The 13,282-nt window shown below is 37.6% G+C and overlaps 3 protein-coding genes across 3 annotated transcripts; all 3 read right to left on the bottom strand.

Annotated features, from left to right (window-relative positions):
• Positions 1 to 754: 754 nt before the first annotated feature.
• On the bottom strand, positions 755 to 2,555 carry LOC124401572 (cystatin-like). The gene is made up of 3 exons (XM_046873968.1): positions 2,249 to 2,555; positions 1,286 to 1,396; positions 755 to 1,154 (listed from the first exon to the last, which is right to left on the bottom strand). The coding sequence occupies exons 1-3, from the start codon at positions 2,447 to 2,449 to the stop codon at positions 1,077 to 1,079; spliced, it is 390 nt and encodes a 129-aa protein (XP_046729924.1). The 5' UTR covers positions 2,450 to 2,555; the 3' UTR covers positions 755 to 1,076.
• A 1,766-nt stretch (positions 2,556 to 4,321) lies between these two features.
• LOC124394504 (cystatin-like) lies at positions 4,322 to 6,612 on the bottom strand. Its single transcript, XM_046862775.1, has 3 exons — positions 6,309 to 6,612; positions 4,682 to 4,783; positions 4,322 to 4,578 (listed from the first exon to the last, which is right to left on the bottom strand). Exons 1-3 carry the CDS (start codon positions 6,507 to 6,509, stop codon positions 4,504 to 4,506), a joined length of 378 nt encoding a protein of 125 aa, XP_046718731.1. The 5' UTR covers positions 6,510 to 6,612; the 3' UTR covers positions 4,322 to 4,503.
• A 2,550-nt stretch (positions 6,613 to 9,162) lies between these two features.
• On the bottom strand, positions 9,163 to 10,350 carry LOC124403676 (cystatin-like). Its single transcript, XM_046877379.1, has 3 exons — positions 10,115 to 10,350; positions 9,433 to 9,543; positions 9,163 to 9,324 (listed from the first exon to the last, which is right to left on the bottom strand). Exons 1-3 carry the CDS (start codon positions 10,313 to 10,315, stop codon positions 9,250 to 9,252), a joined length of 387 nt encoding a protein of 128 aa, XP_046733335.1. The 5' UTR covers positions 10,316 to 10,350; the 3' UTR covers positions 9,163 to 9,249.
• Positions 10,351 to 13,282: the final 2,932 nt, after the last annotated feature.

Raw genomic sequence — 13,282 nt, 5'->3', positions numbered from 1 at the left:
CACATATAGAACACAAGCAGAGAAAAGATGATGATGATCAGGAATGTGTCTGTTCTCAGTCATGTTTAAATCACTGACTCCCTCTGTCTCATCAACATTAACCCCAAACTTCTTACTGCCTTCTGTGGTGAGTGAGAGTCAGGAATTTATACACCAGTGGAATGAACTGGTGAACTGGTGCAGTAACAGGAAATCGGTTGTTCGGCTGAAATCGGCGCGCAGTGAAAATAAAAATAATATTTCACCAAATCAATGGATTAAAACTAAAGTAACGAGTCTGTTTTGAAAATGTAAGAAGTAAAAAGTACAGATATTTGTGTAAAAATGTAATGAGTAAAAGTAAAAAGTTAAATAAATAAATAGTGGAGTAAAGTACTGATACCAGAAAAATCTACTTAAGTACATTAACGAAGTATTTGTACTTCATTACTTCCCACCTCTGCTGAGCTGTATTACAAAAATAAATATAAATGTCATTTCAATGCTCTGGCCTTTGTGAAGACGTGTGAAGACGTGTGTAGGATTGCATTTGTAACACTGAAGCTAATGAATGCATTAGAAGTATTGTTTATTGTTTGTTTGTTTACATATTTACTATAACCTTTTAAAACAATGTTCATAATTCAAATGATGTAAGTTAATTTTAATTTTGTTAATTTTTTTTTTACTTTAGTTAACACACTAGGAACTAACATGAGTGAGATACAGCGCGTATAGTCTCACGTGTCAGAACAAAACAGCACGTGGCATCAAATCAGTTATTTACTCAATTTTATTTGTAAACAGTATTTTCATGCAGAGCTTTAAATGATGCAGAAAACAGTTTGCATTATGTTGCTGTCTCTGAACAAATATGCGTTTTTCCAATAACAAAGTATACAGATATATAGTGCATATATTTGGAAATTATTGCTAAGTCAAAGAGTTCTAATTATAATTGTAATTGTATCAAGACACATTAATGCATGCAGACTAATAACTTGATGAATAATGTTTATGCAAGTGTATTTATTTTTCAGGAAATTGATTGCAGTTTCTGAGACGGTCATCCAAATCCTGGCTGTGCAATTTTATTTCTACTGGCAGGTGTTCTGCGTAACTTTGATGGTACTTGTCCAGGCCTGATTATACACCTTTATTTGGCACTCATGGGGCTTTAGGGGGAGACACAAAGGCATAAAAGTAAGCTCACATAACCATCATCAATATAAACAGTCATCAACATGAAGAAAGGTAAGGGTGTGCATATGGTATATGATGTGTAATTATAATAATACTAACTTACCATTGCAATTGATTTGTCTGGATGGGCGGCACACACCTCCTTAACATCAGCTTTCCTGCAGGCTGTCCTAACCATCTCAACAGTGAAACTATAGTTTATACCAGAGACGACCTGCAGCAGGTGAAATAGGTGTAATTAATCATGTGTCAGTGGGTGGGGGGAAAATAAGTCATGCGTCATGTGGTAAAGCTCTGCATGATGATTGCATGTTTGTTGTGGAAGTTTCAAAGCCTCCTCAACGTTAACTGGTCATTTTCTACGCATTAGACTGAAGCTTGAATTGTCACTTTGGTGCAGCTTCAATCCATCCAGTTAAGTAGGAAACCATTTAGTACACTAAATAAAAAGATATACAGTGTGAACCTGTTGTGCATTATAGCTTTATTGTTGTAAAGGCTAAATGACAGCTGTGCATTACTGACACAATCGTGACAAAAAAAAAACTTTCCTTAAAAAAAGGAAGTGAACTGTTAGTTCCCAAGTTTCAGGCAGAGGAGTCTCTCTCTCTCTCTCTCTCTCTCTCTCTCTCTCTCCCCCTCTCTCTCTTCTCGCTCATATTTTATTTGATACTGTATGGTGTGTAAACTGTATTCTTTTGCTGCCAAATAATTGTAATAACATAATAATAACTGTATCTGTAATAACAAGAAATAATTGTCAAAACATCTGGTGCAGATGTTATTTTACACTTGGTTGATGACTATATATTATAGAAATACACATATAAATATAGATAGATAGATAGATAGATAGATAGATAGATAGATAGATAGATAGATAGACAGATAGATAGATGACCACACTAATAGTAATTAGAGTAGTAGTAATAATAATAATAATAATAATAATAATGCAGGCCACACAGTCTGCAATAGCAGGCCATAGGAACCATCTCAGCACCATATTTTCCACAGAACGTACTGTTATGATGTAAGCACGGTTTGGATGGTTTGGATGTCCTACCTGGGTCTGAACCTTGATCACTCTGGACACCTGGCTGACAAACATGTCGTTGCTCGCTTTGTTATGTTGAGCGACTGCGAACTGCAGCGCGTCCTGGACATCTTTCCTGTTCGCGTCCGCATCCCTCCATCCTCCGACAAAACCTGCACTCGTTAGAGCCAGTAAGACCGCCAGAAGTGTAGCTAGAACCTTCAGAAACATTTTCTTACTTCTTTCTATGACTCAAAATTGCAACACCGTCACTGCGCTGAACAACAATCCGAGAGACGGAGAGGAAAACACCGTTATATAAACAGATACCTCGTGATGTATGGTGGGCGGGGCGTCATCAGTCACGTGTCTCAGACACGTGACTCTCTCTCTCTCTCTCTCTCTCTATATATATATACTGTATATATACACACACACACACACACACACACACTTTTATTATATTATATTACACATTTTTATATGATATGATATGAATAATATATAAAATAATATATATAAAAAGTTGAAAACAATACCAACAATTAAATTGTAAGTACAAAGTAACTGATAAATAGTAAGTTAGCTATTACTATATATACTTTATATCAGAACAAATCATTTATTTGTCACACACACACACATTCATACAGTGTACGACATGTAGTGCAATGCTTTTTATGACAGTCCATGTAGATGGAATAGAAAAAGAAAATAAAAAAATGTAATAAAAAAAACCAAAAACTTTACTCTTGCATTTTATAAATCTCATATCTTACTTTAGTAGTGTATTTGCTGAACCCATTTTCAGTAGAATGTACCTTTTTTTTTTTACTGTCAGATTTTTCCCAATGTCTATATCAAATCCTGAGCCACTATTTATTCATTGAGATCACCTCACCTTTCAGCATGACACTAAAAGGTAACTCCTCAGATCTCTGTATTCACTTTACTTACAGTTCACAATGTCCCAGTTGTTCTGTATCACTTTCCCAGTTCTCTTTTTACAACTTTACCAGTTCTCAAGCTCATGTTTTAGTGCCTACAAGAGTGTATTCTAACTGCAGCCAGTAAACAACATTCCGCAGTTCACAATCATCAACTGAATCCATGCTTTGTGAAGTTAACGTGTTGCAACAGGCAAACAGTTGTTAGTTTTTCTTTTGTGGATTTCCCTCGGCCCCATGTCTATTCACAGCCCTTAGAAATCACATCCCCATTTCTCACTCCTTTAATTTAACTATGACTTTACAGGAAACTATTATCATAAATTTATAATATTATTGTTACCATACAAATTATGTCTTGAATGTTGCTCGGACAGGTTTTTGCTTTAACGATGAGCTGGATCGGATGTCTTGCCAGGGCAAGAATGATTATATGAGTACTATATTCTTTCTAGCAACTCATTTTCTGTTGACTTGTCACCTCTTATTCACAATTTAATACACTTTGCAGAACTCAATTCAGTTGCAGTTTTTTATTTTTCGTAACGTTTATATAAAATCTAGACTTTTGTGTCTGGAAATCCCAGAGGGCCTACAGAGTTTAGAATACCTGAACTAGCCCATCTGGTACCAACAATTATTCCACAATCACAGAGATCACATGTTGTCTTCATACTGATGTGTTATGTATTCATTCTTGGAAGCTCTTGACTTGCAGCTGTGTGATTTTATGCATTGTGCAGGCACCACATAATCAGTTGATAAAATAATTAAGCAGGAACAGGATGGCATTTGATGTGCACTGTTTTTTTTTTTTGTTGTTTTTTTTATAATTTTTGAAAAGAAGATGCACTATAATGAGTGTTTGTTGCATTACTCAAGACATTGTACAGTTGGGATTTTTTAAGGATCTCCTAAAAACACTTTGTACTTGCCCCTTTTAAAGATTATGCACTATTGCTTGATATTTTCACACTATCTAGACGTCACAGCAGATGTTTAGTCTAAACTTCAGTAGGCTTATTCCCAACATATTTGCTGTATGCATTTAAATGGCTAAAAGTTTTCAAGCAGAATAAACTGTCAACCCAATTGGAGCATCTTGTTTTCCATCACAGCAACTGGGTATTCAATAAAATGCAATTAAACAAAGGAATGCATTGATTAAAGCCTTTTATTACAATTAATATAATTAATGATATGCTTCATTTGAATAATTAACCACTATTTTAAATTTTCCCTAGAAATGATCTTTTCTAATGTCAGAGTAGTGATAAGTTGTAGATATTAGTTGATTGAATATATATTAAATGTGATTATTTTAGCATTTGGAGTTTTTTAGCAGGTGTTCTCCACCAGCACCATGCTGTTGAGCCAAGGCTGACTCCACACTGCCAGTGTGCATTCACGAGGCTTGAGGGAAGGGACAAAGAGAGAGAAAATTTAGAATGCGAAGACAAATAAATATTAACAGCAGTAATGAAAAATAGGAATCCAAGAGTTTTGTGTAACCAACCACTGGTTTCGCAACGATGGCACACGTGTTTTTAGCTGCTCCTTTTAAACAGGATGTTGTGGCCATCTTCACAGTGAAGATGTACTTCACACCAGCAACAACCTGAAAGATTTCACACATACATCTGAAATATGCAATGCACCCTCAGTAAAATTCACGAGATGTTAATAAAGCAGGTGTGTCTGGAATTCTTACACACCCAATGCATATAAAAGACATTTTATTAAAATGTGTGTGCGTATGTGTGTGTGTGTGTGTGTGTGTCTTTCAGTTTTTTTGGGACATGTGACTGTATTTATTGTCTCTTAAATTTTTGTACTTTAGGTTTAATGTGTGTAGGTGTGTTAGTTGCTCTGAAAATACAAACCGATTCCAAAAAAGTTGGGACACTGTACAAATTGTGAATAAAAAAGGAATGCAATAATTTACAAATCTCATAAACTTATCATTTATTCACAATAGAATATAGATAACATATTAAATGTTGAAAGTGAGACATTTTGAAATGGCATGACAAATACTGGCTCATTTTGGATTTCATGAGAGCTACACATTCCAAAAAAGTTGGGACGAGACACCGTGCCATTCCCAGTTGCCGGCTAAAACTCTATAGTTAAAAAAAAAAGCCATATCTAAACATGATCCAGAAGCGCAGGTGTTTTCTCTGGGCCAAGGCTCATTTAAAATGGACTGTGGCAAAGTGGAAAACTGTTCTTTTGGAAAACTGGGATGTCATCCGGACTAAAGAGGATAAGGACAACCCAAGTTGTTATCAGTGCTCAGTTCAGAAGCCTGCATCTCTGATGGTATGGAGTTGCATGAGTGTGTGTGTGGCATGGGCAGCTTACACATCTGGAAAGGCACCATCAATGTTGAAGGTATATCCAAGTTCTAAAACAACATATGCTCCCATCAAGACGCCGTCTCTTTTAGGGAAGACCCTGCATTTTCCAACATGACAATGACAGACCACATACTGCATCAATTACAACGTCATGGCTGCGTAAAAGAAGGATCCAGGTACTGAAATGGCGAGCCTGCAGTCCAGATCTTTCACCCATAGAAAACATTTGGCGCATCGTAAAGAGGAAGATGTGACAAAGAAGACCCGAGACAGTTAAGCACCTAGAAGCCTGTATTATACAAGAATGGGACAACATTCCTATTCCTAAACTTGAGCAACTTGTCTCCTCAGTCCCCACACAGTGTTAAACATGGCCTTGTCCCAACATTTTTTGAGATGTGTTAATACCACAAAATTGTAAATCAACTTGTTTTTCCCTTAAAATGATACATTTTCTCAGTTTAAACAGTTGATGTGTCATCTATGTTTTATTCTAAATAAAATATTGACATTTAAAACTTCCACATCATTGCATTCTGTTTGTATTCACAATTTGTACAGTGTCCCAACTTTTTTTGGAATCGGTTTGTGTTTTCAGGTATACTTCGGTAGACTGTCCTCCATCCTAGTGGGATGTTGGTTACCATTGGGGATATTAAGACATGCGTCATACACACACACACACACACACACGCGCACACGCGCGCGCGGACCAGAAAAGGGACATTTGTGTCATTGTCAGGGTGGATAACCCTTCTGTATATTCACAATAAAATGTCCCACCTGTGTCTGAACCTTGATCACATGAAGAACGTGGCTGGTGTACAAGCTGCCACTGTCTTCGTTATACTGAGCGACGGCGAAACTCAGGGCTTCCTGGACTTGAGGGTCGTTCATGTTGGAATTTGTCGGGGCTCCGACAAGATTATCTTTTGCCAAGGCCAAGCAGAGTGCCAACAGCAGAACCGCAACCTTCACAATCATGATGAGTGGACCTCGATCTAAATCCTCAAGTATAAAAATGCGAGTTCTAACTGAGAAAACTGAAACCTTCCAGACAACTGGGAGGGGCTTATTAATAAAAACAGCGGAATAGGGGCGTGTCTCATTGCGTCACAATTTCCCTAGGATCCTGTTTGTGCACAATAAAAGCGTTAATTTTTTTTTTCGGGGAATCCATATTTGAGAAAAATGCACGAATTTTTGCTTAATTATTTTATCTTAAGCTGAAATGCACCAGTTCTGCAGCAAAACTGGATGTGAAGGGAGAACTGTGCAACAGTATTTTCTCCAAAGCCATCAGGCTCCTCAACACACAGAACTGAAATGAAACTCACACACACACACACAGACACACACACACACACACACATCCTGAACTTAACACACACTCATTACTCATCTCATTCCATTCCACCATCATTTATTTATTATTATTTGTACTTGACCGCATTACACCTACCTGCTATTTTTTGCACTGCACTGTGTCTGTTTATCTTTACTCCCAGTTATAGTTTTTTACAGTTCTCCTCCCACAGTACTGTATAATTAAACTATACAGTAGGTTTACTGGTCGGAGCTATCTTGGGTTATGTTTTGTCTTGTGTTGTCTGTCTGTACTGTCTGTCTGTCCTGTTTTTCGTCTGTACTTTTTTGCACTAGGTTGCACTCGATGCACTTTACGTAGCTTGTGTTGTGTTGTAGCTCTATGTTGTTTAGTGTAGCACCAGGGTTCTGGAGGAACGTTGTCCTGTTTTTACTGTGTATTGTGTACCACTGTGTATAGTAGAAATGACAATAAAAGCCACTTGACGAGAATAATACATCATAATACATCGATCAGGCATAACATTATAGCCACATGCCTAATATTGTTTTGGTCCCCCATTTCATTAACAACAGTAACTTCTTCATCAATTTGAGTTACAGGAGCTTGTCTGTTAGATCGGACCTGCCTTGGCTCCACACGTGCATCAATGACCAACGGCCAGCCATGAACCTGCCGCCAGATCATCACTGTTCCTTCCTCGGACCACTTTTGATACATACTGACCACTGCAGAATGGAAACAGCTGCAGCTTTGGAGATGCTCTGACCCAGTCATTTGGACAGTGGTGGAATGTAGGTGAGCACACATTCTTACCTGTTCTAAAACCAGGTGAGCTAATATAACGGAGACAACCAGCACAACTAGCACAACTAGCACAACTAGTAACGTAACAGTTCTTTATAAATTTGTCCCTAAAGAGCAAGCAAAGAAAAAACTCCCTGAGTTGTTATGAGGAAGTGGTAGGTTAGTGGTTAAGTGGTTGGAAGTTTGGGGATTTAAGCCCTGTATTGCCAACTTGCCCCTCTTGGGGCCCTTGAGAAAGGCCCTTAAGCTCTTAAGCTTCCTAACATCGCTGGGATATGTGAAGAAAGTTTTTTTACTGAGCTTTCAAGTTTTATGTGACAAGTATAAAGCACATTTCTTCTTTCTTTATAACCTTTGAGAGAAACCAGACACAAAAAGGAACCTGTCCTCATTTTGGTGGCTCCGATTTTCAAGTCATTACAGCTCCATCATTGTTGTGGTGTGCTGTTCAGTGAGGTGCGCTTAAATGCAAAACTCTTCATGCAAACTGTGATCTTGAATTTGGTTTTATCTCATTTACCAAAGGTTGTTTTTTCCTCTTGTGGCAAATGGGTTTAGAAGTCGAGCATTTCGATTTTAAAAGTGCATAGAAATATCTCTCAAGATTGTCTGGTTTCCTTCCACCTCCCAAAAACATGCCAGTAGTCAGACTGCTAACATGCCCCAACATGTGAATGCTGTGTGTTTAAAGTGCTCTGTGATGAACTAGTATTTTCATTACAGTGTTCCCAGGATAGGCTTTGAATGTCAATCCAGTGTAGTGAAGTAACTCGAATGATTAATCACATCGTGACTCTCTCAGAAACTAATCAGCGCAGAGTTTCCTAAAAGCATTGCAAAACCGAGATAATCTTAGCCGTGAGGGTGTTCACTGTCATGCCTGCCACCATTTCACTCTGACTATTGTTTTGCAATGCTTCTGTGAAATGCAACCCAGGTTTGAATTAAGATGCCACTGTATACAGTATAGTTCTATCAATTCTTTACTTTTAAAACACATTTAACTTGAGCAGCTTTTTTTTGTGATGCATCACTTGAATAAACCAGACTACAGCAAGACTTTCATATTTGCTGCAACCTGCATTATTTTCTGCACTGCGACGGAAACCGATGTTTACTGTAACAACGGTTTAGTCATATTCATGAGACATGTGTTGAAATCTGCTCTGTAATGTTCCATGATTGTTAATGACATTTAATCATAAGAGAAGTCTTGAGTTTCAGAGACCTTTTGTCCTGCAATGCATCCACCACCATGTGTCAGAGTCCTCTATACACTACCCAAATGCTGTGTATATCTATTAAGTTTGGTACTTATTGCAGTGCAGTTTTGGCTTTTGGCAAATTTACCCTTTGGCTAATGTTGGCTTTCAGATAAATGACTGAGATGAACTTCTCTGTGGACAGAGATATGTAGCAGATGAAGTTGCTGTATTAGGTGAGTTAGTCTACAGTATAAAAAATAGGCTGGACTATCAACTCAAGAAATAAACTCACAACATATCAAGTTCGAACAGCCTTTTAATACCATCTCCAAATACATCCAGAAAATACAACAAAGCAGATTTGATGACAGATTCTGGTTCGCTCTTAGCAGTTATTCTCAATAAGCATCATGCTGTGCATCCAAGGCTGACTCAACACTGCCAGTTTGCATTCGTGTTGCTTGAGGGAAGAAGACAAAGAGGCAAAATATATAGCATCCAAAGCCATACAATTCTATGTTAAAAGTAGTAAATATGTGCATGAATTAGAAAGCTTTGCGTAACTAACCTGTGCAATGGCTGGGTCTGAATTGACGGTACAAGTGCTTTCAGGTTCTTCTTTTTTGCAGGATGTCCTGGCCATCTCGACAGTGAAGATATACTTTAAACCAGACACAACCTAAAGAAAAGAGGAAAAAAAAGTTGCAAATCATTGCGAATTTTGCTTAAGTAGGATGATATGACATTAATTTATCTTCAAAAAGAACTTTGTCATTGTTGTAGTGGGTTTATCTTCAGAACATCCAAAGCAGGACGTTTAGAGTAGTTAAAGCACATAGTACAGTAATACGTGTGTATTTGGGAGGTGAAAGGAAACCAGATTATATGATTATATAAACATGTAAACTCCACACAGAGAGTAATCTTAGATCAGTCTCGAAACACAGACAGCAACTTGACCATGATTGCAAGGAAATGGTTTGTTTGATATAGGGCATTTTAAGTCCAGATGTGAGCCAGTCAACAAATGGTATAGTTATGGGAATTTGTTTGTCCCACAGTACACTTGCAATTGCAAAATTGGAAGTCTGATACATGCAAATTGGACTATAACCTTGCCTCGATTCCAACACGCACCAATGTTTTTATTTTTAAATGATCTAAAATCCTTTTGGTTAGATTTAAGATAACTGTTGGCATGCCGATGCGTTAATAACTACATATAGTTATAATAAAACAGTAAATCTTACCTGCACCTGGGCCTTGATAACCTTAACAACTTCACTGGTGTATACACTGTCGCTATCTGCATTATACTGAGCGACTGCAAACCGCAGGGCCTCCTTGGTTTCTGGGCTGTTGATGTCCGCATCAACTGGCGCTCCTACAAGCACAGTGCTTGAAACTGCCAAGCAGACTGCTAAGAGTGAAACCACGACCTTCACAAGCATGATTACTAAGCTTCGAGCTTAACCTGGTGAGATGAATGTGCAGTTCTCTTGGGACCCAGCGAATATTTATAGTGTAATTCCGAAGGAGCATGTCGGGATAACAATGGGAAATAGGTGTGTGCGTCCATCAAGATTTTTGTAATTAGGTGAAAACGATTAGACTCTGTTTGAATATGATAAACGTTATTCATCTAAAAGATAAAATCTGCACGTAGCCCATGGAAGCATATTACATTACATAATGTTCATATCGCAAATCTTATACGCCCTGATTTTGAAAACCCAAATCTCCATATTTAGCCAGGGGCCTGAGTGCTAATGCTAATTATTCCATACATTTAATTAGTTTACAAATGACTTTAAATGTCATTTTATTTCGTTTTTTTATTTTTATAAATGATTGTTGCTTCCACTGATTGTTGATCAGAAGTCAATGACAGTTAGTCACCATTTGCTTTTATAATAACCTCCACTTTTCTGGGAAGATGTTCCACTAGATTTTGGAGTGTGATTGTGGAGGTTTGTGCTCATTCAGCAAAAAAAACATTATTTAAATCAGATACTGATGTAGGTGAGGTGAGGAGTCCTGGGGTGAGGTCAACGTTCCAATTCATCTCAAAGTTGTTCAGTAAGTTTTAGGTGAGATTGCTAGAGCAGGCCACTCAAGATCTTTCACTCCAATCCATGAGAACTGTGATTTTTGTGGAGCTCAATTTTGGCATAGGTGTATTGTCATGTTGGAATGGGTTATTTGAAAGGAAAGTGTAATGCTTGTGCATCCAAAGGGAGGTGGTAGCCTCCCTTTGGAGGGAGGTGGTAGCTCAGTGGTTAAGGCATTGGGCTTTGGATCAGAAGATCACAGGTATAAATCCCACCACCACCAAGCTGCCACTGCTGGGCCCTTGAGCAAAGCCCTAAAACCCTCCCCTGCTCAGTTGTAAGTCGCTCTGGATAAGGGCGTCTGCCAAATGCTGTAAATGTAAATGCAAAGACTACAGAATTGTGTGTTTCTAACTTTGTGGTAACATCTTGGGAAAAAACACACATGACTTCGAAATAAATTTTTTCTATACACCGAAATGTATGTAGAATATATATTCTTCTAATGGACGAGAAATGTAAAGAATTTCTAGCTTTTAAATTAATTTAATTGTGTTTGGAAAATCTATTCTTTTGGGTTAATTCGTATTAATTTTATTACTAAAAACAGAGTAAAATTCTGGCAGAATAATGACAGTAGGTTGACTGGTTATGCTCGATTGCCACCATGTCTGAACGAGTGTGCTGGACTCATATCCAATTCAGGGCGTACTCCTACGTTACACCATGTTTTCTAGGACACTCTTCTACAGGATTTACCCTGATCTGCATTAATCGGTTAATGACGAGAATGAAGGAGTTGCATTTTATTTTGCATTTCAATCATTTCCGTTCTTATGGTCTATGTTCAGAGTGAGATGTAGTGCTCATCGCAGCATATACGACCTCTGATTTAGTCAGCAGGAAATAACTTAGCTGCATGCATCCTGCACCGTGAACCACATTCACACAAACACCATAAGTGGATTTTTTTGTGATGCAACAGTAATTAACCTTAAGCAGGATTATGTTTGCTGGAACATTCAGTACTTTGCCGACCCCAATGTATTATTTGATTAGATATTAACTGTAATAATTATATAAATGTATTAAATGTGTTAAAGCCTGCCCTTTATTGTTTTACAGTCTTATCTGGCACATTAACAAAACACATGATCAGAAAATGTTTGTTTTTTCTGATAAAAAAAGTGCTTTACTCTTTTTAATATCGCCATTTCGTCATAAGTGAAGTGGTTCTCAAACAGCTACCAATACGCTGAAAGGGCATTAAACAAATACCAAGGAGAATTTATCAGAAGAATGATAGCTCAGGAGTTTGGACTGAATGTGTGGGGATAAAGTTTTAGTGAAAGACATAGAGGGAGCCAAGTGTGTTCTTTAAAAAAACGTTTCAATGAACACGTATTATGACAGAGCCAATAAATGTGAACGTGTGATTCAGGAGTAAGAAATATTTTAAGTGCAAAAAAATCGAAATAGTTTTGCGAGTTTTTTACCACACATCAGGAACAGTTTGAATGCTTCAGGTTAATTAAAAAGAATAGAGATTTATTGGATAACAAGTTCTCAAATCACATTTTAAATCCACATTGAAGTTTCCACTTCAGAGTCTGTCTGGGCCCCAGCTCACCTCCACTTACCATTGTAGTCCCAATCTTACATTTCAGAAAGTGCTCAGGTTTTGCACATTTTTGTTACAGATTTATATTCAAATTTATTAAGTTGACTTTTTTTTGCCATTGATCTAACCCATTATGACAAAGAGAGAAAAATATCTAAGACAGAAACCTTTCACTGAAGTAAGTATTTAGACCTATAATCTACTCTGAGGAAGCAACTGTGGCAGTAATTACAGTTTTGAGTCTCCTGGTGTCGTCTCTACAAGCTTTGAACTCCTGGATCTGTGTGGTTTATCTCATATTTACTGTCATTTTTTCAGGCATGTTTAGATTGGATTGTTTTGCTTTGTGAACTTCCACCATCAAGTTTGACTGGGACATTGAAGGACATTTAAAGATTTGTCCAAAAAACATTTCAGTTTTGTCCTGGTGGTATGAGGTGAACCTTAACCATGCATACCTCTAAAGATTATAAAAAATATTTTTTTACTCTGCACTGTATTCTACCATGCCACTCCTGATTTATGGAGTATCTTGGAGATTGTTACTCTTCCAGAAGGTTATTATTTGCCATTGGGATCTTGACAACCCCTTGAACAAGGTTTTTCTAACCTGGTTATTGAGTTTTGCCAGTTGGTTAGCAGTAGAAACTGTGCAAAATGCTCCTAGAGCCATGTCTTGATACTGATGGAGAGCTCTATGGACTTCATGACCTGGATTTTGGACTGGACAATATTAGACTAGGTCG

This window comes from Silurus meridionalis, chromosome 2, assembly GCF_014805685.1.
Source record: "Silurus meridionalis isolate SWU-2019-XX chromosome 2, ASM1480568v1, whole genome shotgun sequence".
Taxonomy (NCBI): Eukaryota; Metazoa; Chordata; class Actinopteri; order Siluriformes; family Siluridae; genus Silurus; species Silurus meridionalis.
The sequence above is the reverse complement of the archived record's forward strand: the minus strand, read 5'-3'. Positions and strand labels throughout refer to the sequence as shown.